Source organism: Peromyscus maniculatus, chromosome 14 (assembly GCF_049852395.1).
Source record: "Peromyscus maniculatus bairdii isolate BWxNUB_F1_BW_parent chromosome 14, HU_Pman_BW_mat_3.1, whole genome shotgun sequence".
In the NCBI taxonomy this organism is placed as follows: Eukaryota; Metazoa; Chordata; class Mammalia; order Rodentia; family Cricetidae; genus Peromyscus; species Peromyscus maniculatus.
In genome coordinates, this window is record NC_134865.1 from 89,944,346 (window position 1) to 89,960,456 (window position 16,111).

General features: G+C 45.1%; 1 protein-coding gene across 7 annotated transcripts in view; it reads right to left on the reverse strand.

The window, feature by feature from the left end:
- Nucleotides 1–16,111, reverse strand: part of Dnah11 (dynein axonemal heavy chain 11) — a 324,850-nt gene that overhangs the window by 147,175 nt on the left and 161,564 nt on the right. For 6 of the 7 annotated variants that reach the window (XM_042261290.2, XM_076551573.1, XM_076551572.1 and 3 more), the window contains 5 exons: nucleotides 15,018–15,191; nucleotides 10,261–10,465; nucleotides 4,239–4,404; nucleotides 3,194–3,296; nucleotides 600–839 (listed from right to left, as the gene is read on the reverse strand). In XM_042261290.2, coding sequence (XP_042117224.1) covers nucleotides 600–839; nucleotides 3,194–3,296; nucleotides 4,239–4,404; nucleotides 10,261–10,465; nucleotides 15,018–15,191 — 888 coding nt within the window. Of the gene's footprint in view, nucleotides 1–599; nucleotides 840–3,193; nucleotides 3,297–4,238; nucleotides 4,405–10,260; nucleotides 10,466–15,017; nucleotides 15,192–16,111 lie in introns of those variants that run through there. The other variant, XM_076551577.1, reaches the window with a different exon arrangement.

Genomic DNA, 16,111 nt, shown 5'->3' on the forward strand with positions numbered 1-16,111 from the left:
CACAGACACAGACATACAGACACAGACACGCACACACCACCACCACACACAGACACACACACACACACATACACATATACACACACACACACACACACACACAATGAAAAAATACTTAATTGCCAATGTGATAGTATGAAAAGGTGGAACCTCTGGCAGTTATTAAGTAATCATGAAGAGCTGACCTCATATAAACAGTGCTAGGTGTTTGCCCTTCTATCCTGTCTGCTGTGGGTAGACAAAATGTTCAAGGCACCATCCCGAAAACACAGGGCAGGCCCTCACCAGACACTGGACTTGCTGGTACCTTGACTTCAGACTTTTCAGTACCACTGAACTAGGAACAATAAATTCTCATTGCTTATGAATTACCAAGTCCCAGGTACCTTGCTGTATCAGCACAGATGTTGCACATCCTGAAGGGAACCACCATCTCACTGATAAAAAGGTTTGCCATGTTCCTTCACAGAAAGGTTTATGAGTAAAAGAAGAGAAACAGACACAAAATAACAAAGTATACTTTAAATCTGAAGTAGTTCTATAAATGAACGCCATAAGTTATACTGATTTTCAAGAAGCTAACTTGCCAGTTGAGATACCTGGAAGATATTTGATAGGTCTCTCAGATTAAAAATGTAGTGGAATTTAACAGCTGTGGGTACAAAGCTCTCTGCCATCATCTGATGGAACGCTATTGTTGCCTGGATCAAAGAGGGGCCAGTCTTGAGAACTGATGGGCAGAATGCTTGCTGCTGGAGATGGAAGCTGAAGATCTGGCCATAGATGGTTGTCAGTGCATCCAGCGATGGAAAGTTGAAGGCAAACACCGTGAAATGTCTCTGAAAAACAGTTAGTACATCATGGAGATTACGACCAAACCCAAAAGTGCAAACGAAACAAACCAAACACTTGATGTTTTACTCTCTCCTTTATTTAGGACCACTGCCATAAAATGTATTACCGCCATCTTCCCAGACTCTGAGTGGCCACGTGACCCGCTTGAACCCAGAGTGAAGCGGAGGTGACAGAAGCTAGCCACTGTCAAAGGCTTGCTGTTCCCATTTGTTCTCCTAGGCCTCTGACTTTCCATGAGCTTTTGAAGTTCTGCTAAAGGATGGAAGATACAGAAGGCAGAGGCACATTGTCACCACCACTCCAGCCCATGCCACACTAGATCAGCTGACAGCCATGCCCCAGACGCTCAAAGTGAGCCTAGACAAGGCCAGCAGACACCGCGTTCACATGCAGCTGACTCGGACGGATAGGTGAGAAGGCACCTTCTGTGCTGTCTGTTGCACGGATGTTAGTGCCGGATGACATCACCGTTATCAAGCTTACATGCACCCACAATACCACCACAGTTTATGTTTATGGTAACTTTATGCCTCATTGCCAAAATCTGAAAGCAAACGAACCAAGCTGTCCCTCAGGCAGCGAATGAATGAATTCGGTCCATTCATACAACAAAAGCCACTCAGCAAATAGAGAAATACCCTACTAAGCAACGAAAGGACATGAGGGGCCTACGTGCTATGGCTAAGGTAGCTGAAAGAACAGTCTAAAAGGGTTACACACTTGATTCTCGCTACAAACTATTCTAGAAAAGGACATATTATTGAGATGATAAAGTGTTCAGTGCTTAAGTATTAAATATCCACAATATGGGAGAGAATGCTTAAAATTTAAAAGCAAAACAAAAACAAAACAAAACAAAAAAACAATTGATCCAAAAATGACTGAAAAGATTTTAATAACATCTCCCCCCAAGAAGATGTGCACATGGATCAGGACCACATGAAAAGATGCTCCGATCTCTAATCACCAGAGAAATGCAAACAGAACTACAACAACACTGCCGTGTTCCCATTAGCATGGCTGCTATAAAAAAACAAAGTAGGAATCCTATGTTGACAAAGACGTGGAGAAACCAGAACCCTTGTGCATTGTTGGTGGGGGTGAAAGGGGACTTGGTCATCATAGAAACAGGATGATAGGTCCTCAAAAGGCTATAAATCAAATTACTGTCTGATCCTGTAATTCCACTTCTGGGTAGACAGTCAAAAGAATCGAAAGCAGGATTTCTGAGTGGTATTTGTGTGCCTATGTTCAGAACGGCTGGCTTTATTCTCCCCAGAAAGAAAACATGAAAGTGACCCAGTGTTCATGGGTCAGTGAACAGATAAGCAAAATGCAGCGTGTAAGACAAAACAGCGCATCCCCAGGTTTCAAAAGGAAGTCCTGCAATGTGCTGCTACACGTGTGATCTTTAGCACGACACGCTAAGTGAAGTACTCCAGTCCTCAAATAGTGTAGGTCTCCACTTATGTGAAGTACTTAGAGAAGGCAGGGTCAGAGAGACAGAAAGTCTGATGGTGACGGCCGGGGCCCAGAGGACAGAGGAAGGGGTGTCACTGCTTAATGGACAGAGCTTCAGCTTCACATAAGAGCCTCACAGAGACCGATGGTGGTGACGTGGCGGGAGAAAACGTTTAGAATACTCAACTGTACACTTGGAATGCTTCGTTAAGCCGATACATTTTATGTAACATGTATTTTACCATAAAAACAAAACTGGAAAAATGATTTTCAAAAGATTGATGGTTGCAGGGGATGCAGAGGCAAGGGAAGTCTGACCACACAGCAGAAGGGTCTCCAGGCAGAGAAACTATTCTGTGTGATATTTTGATGGTGGACACCTGTCACGATCCATTTGTCAACCCCACAGAGCAAGTAAGACAACGGAGGAACCCCAGTGGAAACTCTGAGTGTTAGTTAATAATTATGTGCCTCATCAAACGTAACTAACGCAAGAGGTTAAAGTGTTCAAATGAAGCAGGTGGTGGGTGGATGAGGGACCAGACAGAAATACTTTCAGCTCATTTTGCTATAAATGTAAACCTTAACTAAAAATATTGTATTGATTAGAAAGGAACATATCTGCTTAATTACCTGTCTAGTGAGAGTCTTACTTTATAAGCACCAAGAAACAAGATAATGTATTTTGTTGAGAGAGGTCTCACTAAGAAGCTCAGTCTACCTTGGAATTCACTGTGTAGCTTAGGGTGGCCTTGAACTCATAACATAGCCTCCTCAGCCTCCCCAGTGCTGGCATTTCAAGAGTGTGCCAACATACCCAGCATGATCTACATTTTGAATATGATATCTGAGGGCATCTAGATGGTATGAAACCCACCTGCAGCCTCGGGTTGACCGTGAAGCTGCCCACCATGGGATTCATGCAGGCCACGTACTGGCAGCTGCGGATTTCCTTAAGCGTCACCTTCTGTCGATCATACCTAAGGGACAGAAAACAGAACCTCCAATCTTAAAGCAAGATGACAAAACAGGGAGCCACCAGCTTGTGAAGGATTTGATCACAGACACTTTATCTTTACAATCGTTTTTGCAAGCTTGACCTTCTTGGTCTTATTTGGGGGACATCAAAACCTTAGCTCAGAAAATGGAAGGTGACAGAATTGTTGGAGGCCAAAGCCAAGATCAGAAGCTGAATCAATATAAACTATTACTGCTCATCGATTTTCACGTGGCTTAACATGGGTGGAAGCTATGCTGTCCTCACAGCAAGGGCTGGTGGGTGGGCTGGGACTCCCGCACCCCGTGTTTACTGTCATGGACAGCAAACCGGAGTGCCCACGTGTGATCAAACGCTCACATCCTATAGGATAAAGCCAAGATTTTCTTCAATAACTCAGTGCAGCTTAATTTCCCACAGTTGCTATGTTGCTTGACTACTTTTCAATCCAATCTTGCGAAGATATGAAGGGAAACTGTTCTGTTTAATATGATTAAAAGTACAGAGAGAGGCTGGGGATATGGCTCGGTTAGTAAGGTGCTTGCCACACACACACATACACACACACACACACACAGACCCGAGTTCAGATCGCCAGCATCCAAGTAAGAGCAGGCATGGCAGCATGCCCCTGAACTCCCAGCAGTTGAGGCGGGGGATCCCTGGGCCCAGCCAGTCTAGAGTCAGGGAGCTCCAGGTTCAATGAAGCACCCTGTCTCAAAAAGTGAGATGTAAAGTGGCCTGGTATTGGGTGTAGATCTCTGGCCTCCTCACATGCACACATATGTACAGATGCGTAGGCAGACATACATGTGCACGCACATTAAAAACAAGACTAAACATTCTGGGATAATTCTGTCTTCAGATGTCCCTACACAGTAATAATGAGTTTTTGGTAGACGGCAGAATACAGGGGTTTGCTCACCAGTGCCCATAGTCAATGTGCTGTCGAAGCAGTGCATGAGGCTGGACGGTGCCATAGACGTCCACTTCGGGCATGTTCAGGTCATCAATGAAATAAACCAGTTTTTTATTTCCTCTTGGACCATAGTTACGACCAGCTTTTTTCTCTAGAGGTTTTTCAAGAATTCCTAAAAATATGTACATAATTTTTGTCACAAATGGCTGGCAGAATGTAACATTTCTACCCTTATTTTTCTAAAAGTCTTCCTAGTTCATGGTAATTCATTCATGTCAATTTTCTGGATGTGAGAGTCTGCTGCTGCTGCTGCTGCTGCTGCTGCTGCTGCTGCTGCTGCTGCTGTCTGGAACATGGCCCCTGCCCATTGCCCTCCTGTTACCCAAGCTCATCCCGACCTTCCTTCGTTGGAAATCTACTCAACAAAGGTGTGCGGCACAGCACTGTTGCTCATATTGGAGAAAGTCTTGTTGCTGATAATGTGTCCTTTCACACTAGCTTTAGCTCATGGCTGTCTGCTGATTCTGCCACAGCCTGGCCTCTCAATCCATCTCCATTTTCTTTGCTGGAGAGTCTAGGAGCAGCTCCCATTTCCCCCGAGAAGTTTCTAATTCCTCTCTTCTTGGACCATTGGGGCACAAGAAGAAAGTGCATGTCGCTACTACCCAAGTGTAACTTGGTTTTCCTGGGCCTGTATGACTCTGTGTTACTGATGACTCTGAGGCGCGGGGTGGAGAGGATCTGAGTACTGTTTCCTTGACATTGCATCTAATCACATGCTGAATCTTCAGACTACAAACATCTTGGAGCAAAGAAGATATGTGTGAGTGTGTGTGTGTGTGTGTGTGTGTGTGTTGTTGTTGTTGTTGTTATATCCCTACTGATGACATTTGTTATTAATTATTATTCATTTGCTAGATAAACAAAGAAGTATACAGTAGATAAACACCTTTGGCAAACAACTGTTCCACATTTCCAGATGTTGGCTGGACATTAGCTCTACTGCCACTTGGGTGTTCGTACCTCTTTCTAAATGCATCTTTACACTATCTCTTATGCACAGATAGACAAACAGACAGACAGACAGACAAACAGAAACAGACACACACACACACACACACACACACACACACACACACACACGGAGGGAGAGAGGAGGGAGGGTGGGAGAGAGAACCTAAAGTCAATAAGACAACCTTCATCTTTGAGCTTTTGTGATAAGCCTTCCTCACATCTTATGTTCTGCCTCTGTTTTTCTAAGCTGGGCATATTCAATTTCATTGTGTCATATGTGTCTATGATAATTGTTTTTCCATATGTTTGGTTGTTTTCATATGTTGTGTCAAAAAAGATTTTTTAAGAAGAGCTGTGGCCCCTTTTAAAGTCCCCTTTTAAATTCATTTTTGTTATGTACCAAAAAATTATTTTTAGCATGTCCAAATATGTAACAATTCAAACTTAAATATTGTGATCAATATTAAGGCCTGATAGATACATACTATTTTACAAATTCAGGTATCTAAACATCTTAAAATCTGTTAAAATAATAATCTTTGAGAATACTTTAGCCAGGCACAGTGGCACAAGCTTTTAATCCCAGCACTTGAGAGGTAGAGGAAGATGGATCTCTGAGTTTGAGGCTAGCCTAGTCTACATAATGAGTTCCAGAAAAGCCAGGTCTGTATAGAGACTATGTCTCAAAAGAGTGGGAGAGAGGGGGAGGGAAGGAGAGAGAGAGAGGAAGAGAGAGAGAGAGAGAGAGAGAGAGAGAGAGAGAGAGAGAGAGAGAGAGAGAGAGACTGAGACTGACTGAGGGAGGGAGAGACAGAGGGAGGGGGAGACAGAAGGAGGGAGAACTTTCCTCTTTTCTATGCTTCTATGCCCCTCCTTATAAGGTCAAAACTCTCTCCAAGTCAGCCAGGAAAGCCTCACAGGATTCTCTCTGACTCCCATCTGCCCAACTCCAACCTACAAACGCTATCTCATGTCATTTCCTGACATTTCCACTACCACCTCCTTTCTTTCACTCTGGCCTCCACCCAGGGCCACGTTAGTTAGTATGTTGCTCAGTAGAACTGGTCTTCCCAACATCAGATTCTTCTAAGATGCAGCTAGCCTCTGGTCAGTTTCTTGCTCCCTCTCAATGGTTCGCCATTGCTACCATGTGAAATGCAGTCTGCTTGGCTCATACAGCCCGGTCTCCACAACTATGATGCTCAGCTAGTCTATGCCACCCAGAATTGCCCCTGAACTGGACAGCTGATCTCCCTGTCTGCAGCATAGCCTGACCCCGGCCTCCCCCTCTTCTCTTTAACCACCATGCCCCAGTCTGTGGTGATATTGTGTTCCCCAAAATAATGTACACCCTAATAAACTTATCTGGGGTCAGAATGGCTCTCTCCTTCTTTAAACCAAAGCTTTTTGTTAAAAGGAAAATGCAAACTCCCTGTATCATGCCAGAAGAAAGAGCCATCTTCTGATATGGGACAGGAGAAAAACTAAAAACCAAAAACCAAACAACAACAAAAAATTAAGGGACTATTCTATTACTACTAATCTCAATTCTTTGATTCTATTCTAATCCTTTAAACTTTTCTTAAAGTATGAATTTTATATCAAAATTCACAAGATTAATATATGTATATTAAACTTTGTTAAGATATTAATGGTCACATAGAGTACTAACTAATTCTAGAAAAAAGGCTTCAATTAGCTGCCTAAACATGTCTTTGTGTTCGAGTCTCTATCAGTTTTCTGCAGGAAATCATGGCCAATTTGAAGTCTCCAGGAAGAAGATAGGGCCCCACAACAACAATAATCCCACATGGACAATAATATCACTAAGCTGACAAACATCATCTACAGATCAGCTTGGACTACAAAGTGCTCAAAGCAATTTTGAGAGGGCTAGCTGAGATGATCTAGTTTCAAAGACTACTTGAATAAGGACTTGAGATAAGCCCTGAACTTTGGCATTATGCACAGACTGGACAACAAAGGATATAGATACCTTTCCTAGAATTTGACAATTAACCCAAAATTTTTCTTTTCAGAATAAAGATTCCTTCGCCCATATCCAGCATGAAGCAATTTTAAGAATACAATGCCCATGGGGCTGGAGAGATGGCTCAGTGGTGAAGGGCACCGACTGCTCTTCCAGAGGACCCGGGTTCAATTCCCAGCACCCACATGGCAGCTCACAACTGTCTCTAACTCCAAGATCTGACATCCTCACATAGACATGCATACAGGCAAAAGCACCAATGGAAATAAAGATAAAAATAAATTATTTAAAAAAAAAAAAAGAATACAATGCCCACATTCCCATAGAGGTGGTGTGGGGCAGGTGGTTTTTTGGTCTTTTAATGGATTTTGGGTCTGGGATAATTTTCATTGTTTAAGAGGGTTGGTTAAGCTTTTAGGCTTTTGAGCAGCAGTTCAGCTGAGATTCATTCTGGATGAGGACTCAGAGGCTTCCAGTCTGAGGAAACAGGATCAGCTGAGGAATTGGCGAGGTGAGATGGCTGTGGCTTGTTCTGCTTCTCTGATCTTCCAGCATTCACCCCAATACCTGGCTCCAGGTTTGTTTTTATTAATAAGACCTTTTAAGATTCATGCTACACCAGTCATCTTTCAGACTCAGTTCATTGTATGCTACAGTGTTCTCCTCTGAAGCCGGTCCTTCCATCCCAAACCTTCTCTGCCTGGACATCACCTATCTCACATGCTTGAAATTCTCTTCTGGAGGACACTGACATCTGCAGCTCTTCCCTGTCCTAATTTGATAAGCATCTCTCAATCTTATCCATGTCTCTCCCTCTTGGGAACTAGATGTATCTTATCATATCATTTGTTGAACTGATGAGCAGTGCCTAATCTCCCAGGCTTAACTCATAAGGAATTCTTTCCTTTGCACTTCTGAACAGAACCCATTCCTCATATAATACCTAGGAACAAGTAGAGAAATCACACACATTTGCTAAAGAAACAAAACAGAATCAGCTTTCTGTTTATCTCATTCACAAAAACAAGACAAACTGACTAAAGGAAGAGCTTAGAGAATATCCAGTGTTGACTGCTGTGGGATGTTCTGTATGTCCTGTGGGAGCCCATTCTCAGGTTCTTTGTGGCGTTACCCAGCAGGTCCGTATAGAGGATGATTAGGACCATGGGCCTGAGTGCAGGTGTTTGAGATGGTCTGCACTTGGCTGTGCTGGGGGATGGTCTGTATGTCAAGTTGCTCTGATTGGTTAATAAATAAAACCTGATCGGCCGTGGCTAGGCAGGATAAAAAGGACAGAAAGGCAGAAGGAGACGCTGCAGCCGCCGCAATGACCAGAGAGGCTGCAGCCACCGCCATGATCAGAGACACTGCAGCCGCCGCCATGACCAGCAGCATGTGAAGACGCCAGTAAGCCACCAGCCACATGGCAAGGTATAGATGTATGGAAATGGATCAATTTAAGATAAAAGCACAGTTAGCAAGATAAGGACAGTTAGCAGGAAGCCTGCCACGGCCATGCAGTTTGTAAGCAAAATAAGTCTCTGTGTTTCCTTGGTTGGGTCTGAGCGGCTGTGGGACTGGCGGGTGACAGAGATTTGTCCTGACTGTGGGCAAGGCGGAAAAATCAAGCTACAGTTGACTGTGCTAATGTTGGAGGGAAATAAAGTTTATTACTTGACTCCAGCAACACAGCCCTGAAAATCACACGTGCACGCACGTACACATCCCAGGGACCCACACTCAGAGCAACCCAACAGTTTCGATCAGCAATGGAGACCTCAGTACCTTACTGTCCCTTCCTTGTGCTGGGCAGCAGCAGGATCACTGACTTTAGCTGTTCATGCTGTCTCCCCTTCCTTCACTTGGCTCTCAGAATGCAAAGCCTATGTTTCTTACAATATATTTATCCAATAGCTCAGCATTATTCTCTCTCTCTCTCTCTCTCTCTCTCTCTCTCTCTCTCTCTCTCTCTCTCTCTCACACACACACACACACACACACACACACACACACACACACACACGACTGATTGACAAGGCCACTGAGATGGCTCAGCAGGTAAAGATGCTTGCTGCCAAGACTGATGAACTGAATTCGATCCCTGGGTCCCACAAGGTAGAAAAAGAGAATTGACTCCAGCAAGTTGTTCTCTGTCTTCTACAGGTGTGCCACCCAACCACATTAAATAAATATAATGAGAAAAAAATGAAATAACTCAAAGTTGGGCATGTCACTTGATACACTTTGAGTGTGTCTGGAATCAACTCCTTCCTTGAAAGAGTAACCAGAGGACCCCTTTTTAACACCCCTGTATTACCAAGTTCCATGAATTAATTACAGGGAATTAAATGGTTGAGAGGTGACATCATTATCACTGTGAATGTAAACTTTTTGCTGGTTTACCAAGTAATAACCCCAAAAAAGCTAGAAGTGAAATTAAAGGTCAAAATGATCCATGCATGATGGCACATGCCTATCATCCGGCACTCAGGAGGGTGAGGAGAACCATCACACATCCCAGGAAAGCCTGGGATATGTGGTGATACATTGTCTCAAACAAACTCCTAGCAACAGTTAAAGTCTGTTTACCAGGGATGACCATGAGTGGGGCAGGTGTGCAGGCCACATCTGTGCAGCCAGAGGAGGAGCAGGTGTGCAGGCCACATCTGTGTACCAGAGGAGGGGCAGGTGTGCCGGCCATATCTGTGCAGCCAGAGGAGGGGCAGGTGTGCACACCACATCTGTGTGCCAGAGGAGGAGCAGGTGTGCAGGCCACATCTGTGTACCAGGGAAGGGGCAGGTGTGCAGGCTACATCTGTGTGCCAGGGGAGGGGCAGGTGTGCAGGCCACATCTGTGTGCCAGGGGAGGGGCAGGTGTGCAGGCCACATCTGTGTGCCAGGGAGAGGCAGGTATGCAGGCCACATCTGTGTGCCAGGGAGAGGCAGGTGTGCAGGCCACATCTGTGTGCCAGGGGAGGGGCAGGTGTGCAGGCCACATCTGTGTGCCAGGGGAGGGGCACTTACTCTGCAGCGCTGCTGATGTCGTGTAGTAGTTGAAAGGCACACGGGACACTATGTAGTCCTCAGGGAGACTTGCCAGGGTGTCACTCAAAAAGGCTGTTTTCCCCACTCCTGAATTTCCAACTAGCATTAGGGGTTTGCCTTTCTCAATCAGCAGCTCAGTAAAATACCTAAGACGAGTTGTCTCTGGAGTGTGTACCAGAACTGTCTGGGAGAGAAAAGCAGGAGAACGGTCAGAGAAAGACAGAGGTTCAAGGCTGACCCAACACTCAATTTTTAATTAAGACCCAAGGAACTCTATGTACATGTTCATGCCCAGTAGGAGAGATTGAGTATTAGGGCGGACGTCACCGCTTCCAGGAGGGCAGCTGGGCGAGGCCATCAATTGCTGGAACAGAGGCAACTGATAACATCATTCCAAGGACAGGAATCACCCCAAGGTCCCTTCCTAGAGCCCTTCCTTCCCCAGCTGTTGTAGGTAAGGGAGAGAATAAGGCAGACATGTGGGAAGTGCCCACCCTCTTCAGAAGCTGATGAGACCAGTGGGAACAGCCCTGCAATAGGGTTCAGTGCAAGGAAACACCAGTTAGGGGAACAGGTGGAGTGTGCCCTGACCCAAAGCGTATGTAAAACTTTCGTTAAAAATTAAGCCTTTATGTTTATACTTTGATATTTGGCAGTTTATTACTTTTTATTTATTCAGATACCATAATGTGCCATAGAAATTTGAAGTGCCGTATAAGAATAAAAGAAAATGAGTGAAAATTAGGCTCAGGGTTGCTGGCCAAATAGCTCAGTGAGGAAAGTCCTTACTGTGCCAGTCTGGCAAGCTGAGCTCAATCTTCAGAAGCCACCAAAGGCAGAAGGAGAGAACTGATTCTCTGAGGTTACCCTCTGACCTCTGCAGGGTGACCCCTTTCCTGGTGACATCATATGCTTGCATGCATGTGTGTGCATGCCCCCCACCCCTTGTAATAATAAATAACAGACTTGGGAAATATAGAATAAAATAAAAATATTCAGACAAAAGATAGACACAGAGACTGAATTCTGCACAACTGAAAAACAGCTGCCATTTTGGTGCATTTTTTGATGTCCAAACTTAAAAGTGGTAAACAACACAAACAAACATACACACACAAAAACCCTTTACTTACAGGGTTGATTTTTGACTTTAAAAAAAACCCACACATACGTGTAATGGATACAGTTCTTCATTACTTGGTTAGTGCAAACTGACCAGAATGAATTATTCTGTGGATCATTTTGGGTAACGGCCTTGATGTAACCATTTATTCTCCAACTTCCTTTTTAACACAGTGACACCCAGCCCCTCGCGAAGGCCAGACCCCGAAACACACACGGCACTGCCTTCCCTTCTTGCCCACAGTTGCCATCGCTGTATTTTTCTTCGGCTGCCAGCTCTTTTGTGCACATATGAATACCAGACATGAACACCCGCAGAGCTGGGTGGCCTCCACTATGCACGTATGCTACATAATCCAGGAATCCACAGCAAACCTGTGAGACATTTTTTGTTGCTGTTTCCTTCTCAGTGAGCATGAAATGAAAACCATGAGAGCTCAGGTGTGGTAGCTTGATAAGCTCACAGGAGTGGCACTCTTGGGAGGTGTGGCTTTGTTGGAGGAAGTGCGTCACTGTGAGGGTGGGCTCCCAGGTCTCCTATGCTCAGGATACTGCCCAGCGTCTCAGTTACTTCCAGTTGCCTCCAAGATGGACTCTCACCTATTTCTCCAGCACCACATCTGTCTGCATGCCACCATGTCCCACCATGACAATACTGGACTGAACCTCTGAACTGTAAGTGAGCCACCCCAATTAAAAGTTTTCTTTTATAATAGCTGCCATGGTCATGGTGTCTCTTCACAGCAATAAAAACCTTAACTAAAACATTAGGCCACTTGGAGAGTGTCACAGCTGGTGAGTGAGTGCGGGTGCTTGGGTTGAAATCTGTGGAGTCTGAGCACCGTAAAAACTCCTGACACCAACAGCTCTTCAGAGCATGGATTTGGGAGTCACAGGCTGCTCGGCTTGATTCAGTGCGACCATGTCTCCCAGTTTCAAAAGTTAATGCTTTTTTGTTTGTTTGTTTGTTTGTTTTTTAAGACAGGGTTTCTCTGTATAAACATGTCTAGCAGTCCTGGAACTCACTCTGTAGACCAGGCTGGCCTTGACCTCAGAGAGATCCACCTGCCTCTGCCTCCCGTGTGCTGGAATTAACGGTGTGCACCACCACCTATAATGTAACATTTTGGAAATGCCTCCAGTCCTAGACCAATCAGGATCATTTGCCATTCTATGCTCACTACCAATATCACTGTGGAAACACTCCCTTCTCTGTTTTTCCATGTATAAAATGGGGCCTCGTGACCCGGATGCTGTAAAGAATAAGATGGGAGACGGTTCATCCAGTAAAGTGTGGGCCACACAGGATGGAGACCTGAGTTTGAATCACTAGTACCCACATAAAAAGCCAGGCACCAAAGTGCCTATAATCCCAGCACTGGGGAAATCGGAAACAGGAGACCCTGGGCTTCCTGGCCAGCTATTCTTGCCAATAGCGAGCTACAGGTTCAGTGATTTGCATTAAAAAAAATAAGGTGGAGACATGATTGAAGCCGACAGTGTTAGTCTCCACATGCTCACATGCCCATGTGCAAGCGCAGTCACACATCCCACACATGCACACACACGGGCACTTATGCACAAAAGGAATAAATTAGTTCATGGTTCTAAATTACTTAGAAAGGGCCTGGAACTATAATGGTATTTCCAATTTCGTATGGTCCTACTCCAGCATCTAGAGAGGCTGCTAACAGAACAAGCACATTTGGTACTTGAATGTAAAGTGCAAAACTTCCCAGGAAGAAAACTGATTTTTCAGTTCCATAAAATATGTTGACTAGGGCTGGAGAGATGGCTCAGAGGTTAAGAGCACTGGCTCTTCTTCCAGAGGTCCTGAGTTCAATTCCCAGCAACCACATGGTGGCTCACATTCATCTGTAATGAGATCTGATGCCCTCTTCTGTCATGCAAGTACACATGCAGGCAGAACACTGTATACATAATAAATAAATCTTAAAAAATATTTTTAAAAAATGTTCACTAAAATTGCTTTTTTGTTGTCTTTTAAATATGAATAAGATGTATCTGACTTTGATACAGGTTTTGCCTTTAGTTTTCAACCAGCTAGGAAATAGTGATGGGCAGCCAAGATGGAGGTAGGCTGGACAGGATGACAGACTGTGGTACACGCAGCAAACATGGCTGGTGGCCTCTAATACCCAGTGTTCTGCCTGGCTCTCCTTTCCTGGTGGCCGCCATTTGCTGTCAATGCAGTGTGTGAGCCCCAGATGTTCCTGGGTTAAAGGCTTGGCCCCATGTGGTAGTGTTGGAAAATGGTGGTAGAACGTTTGAGAGGCAGAGCCTGGTGGAGGCCACTGGTCCACGGACAACAAGCTCTAGAAGAGGACTGTAGCATTCTGGTCTCTCAGCTGAAACAGGATAGACACAGGACAGCATCAATAAAGGTCTGGGGACTTCTGGGACTCTGCTGCTGCCAGTGCCACTGTGGGCCCAAAGGTCACTAACCTGAGCTGCAGAGGGTGGGGCCCCTTCTCTGGTTTCAGTTGGCCATGATGCTACTATCCAGACAGGACTGCTGTTTGAGGATACAGAGCTAGGGCTGTTAGGTCAGGCTAAGGGTTCCATGCTGCTACCCCAAGGGGACCAGGGGTTCAGGTCGCATCCCCTCCCTGCCTCTTTGGCACAGAGCCTTCAGAGGCATGAGAAAATAAATTTCTATTGTTTGGGCTACCCAGTATGCTGCACTTTGCTATGGAAATTCTTATAAAGTAATATAAGTGGAGGAGGCATTTGAAAGCAGAAAGACAGACAGAAATAAATACATGAGCATAAATACAAACACGCACGCACGCATGCACGCGCGCACACACACACACACACACACACACACACACGCAGGTGTTAAGTGTCGATCAAGACCAGAGCCAACACACCTAGCCTACACCATGAACTTGTAGGTCTAGCCTCACCCCGTCACCTAAGGCCCCTGCTGCGTGGCACTAGTGACAGCTCCAGGAAACCCAGGCTTTGAGTTCCTGCCTTTTGGAAGCAGCTGCCTCCTCACAGAAGCGGCAACAGTCCCCTCTCAGCCATTCACCCAGCACTGCTTCAAACAGCAAGCTCTAACATGATCGGAATGAGAAATGTGATTAAAAAGAAAGAGATGAAAGCAGAAGGAGAAGCTGGCCACAGAATAATCTAAGAGAAATGGGGATAGGTCATGTATGAAGAGAAACAATTCACGTGGACTTGTCAGGTGCATGAGAATGTGGAGCACTGGTATTGGAAAGATCGAACGTTACTTTGTGGCTGGGGTGGTAAAAAAGTGATATCTAAAAAGTTTACATAAGCTCAGAAATAAGAATAACTGAATTTATTAAACCCTGCCTCTGGTTTTACAAAGTTTGTACAGTTTCTAGGAGATTGTCAGAATGTGGCTCCCACTGGATTATGTGGAACTAAGGGACAAAGAGTTTGTAGAAATATCAACCTCCTCCCTAAGCATCCCTACAGTTGATTCTTCTCTCCCAGGGAAGAATGTCATCCACAGAGCAGAGAATACAAAGAGCTGTGCAAGACAGGACAGGCTGTTTCCTCTGAAGGCTCAAACAAGCACACCCTGGAGTTGGGCTCTCGATACTCCACACACCTACCTTCAAGGGTGTGTCGACATCCATGGTGAACTGAGGGACCTTGTCAGTCCAAGGCAAGAATTTTTTAGTTTTGTGGTCCAGATAATAATCAAAGATGGTTCCCTGGGATGGAAACTTCACTGCTTTCATTTCTTTATGCCACCATCGACTAAAGTCGGCCTGATAATCAGAAAGCTATGGAGAACAGGAGAACTCTTTAGCATAGACCCAGAAAGTATACACAGCCCCTACAAATTCTGCTGCATGCAGGGTCTTTTGGGTACTGAGCCATAATCACAAACTAAACTCCTGGATGGGAACTCATCAAGTTACGCTGAACACTAGATCTGAGTTGTAACCAGTAATGCTGCTATGTAGACAGGACAGGTCATCATGAGGTGTACAAAGCTTAAAAAGCAAGGCAATGTTTGGAAAGCCTTATATCACTCCTGTTATTCAATCTAACAATGACTCACTGTACAAATCACCATGCCAGGCACTACTGGACAATGAAGATTAGCACTGTGGTTGATTTCCACCCTGTTAGCACCAATTGCTGGGGACGGGAGAGAAAGAGGACGTGGGGTTTTTAAAGCAGTAAATTATATCGACAGAAGATCTGTCTTTTCTCTCGCGTTGCCAGCCTCCAGGCCCTTTTGTTGTCTGATACCTTTTCTTTTACAAAATGATGATAATGAAAAACAGTACTTAAAAAAAGTCTCTGCTTTAAAAAGTAACACATTGGCAACGCTGTGTCACTAACAAAAAGCATTCTTAAAGCTCGGCCCACCCGGGGCATTCTGGACCTGGAAGTTCACAGGGGAGAAGGGGTAGAGGATGGCCTAGCCTTGGTTTCCAGCAGGACAGAGCTGAGAGTCTCCAGGGAAGGCATGGGGCAGTGTCCCATCTCTGTAACGGAGTGTGTCGTCTGATGAAGCAACACGTACAAGCTCGTACTTGCTGACTGGGGTGTAGGGCAGGAGGAAAGGGGACAGCGCTCCCTGCATCCTCAGTGGTCTGGCTCAGGGACTCAGATGTATTCGATGCCCTGATGAAATGAGTCCCACATCCTCAGATGGCCAGTCTATCAGCGCCTATCTCCTTGGAAAGCTCAG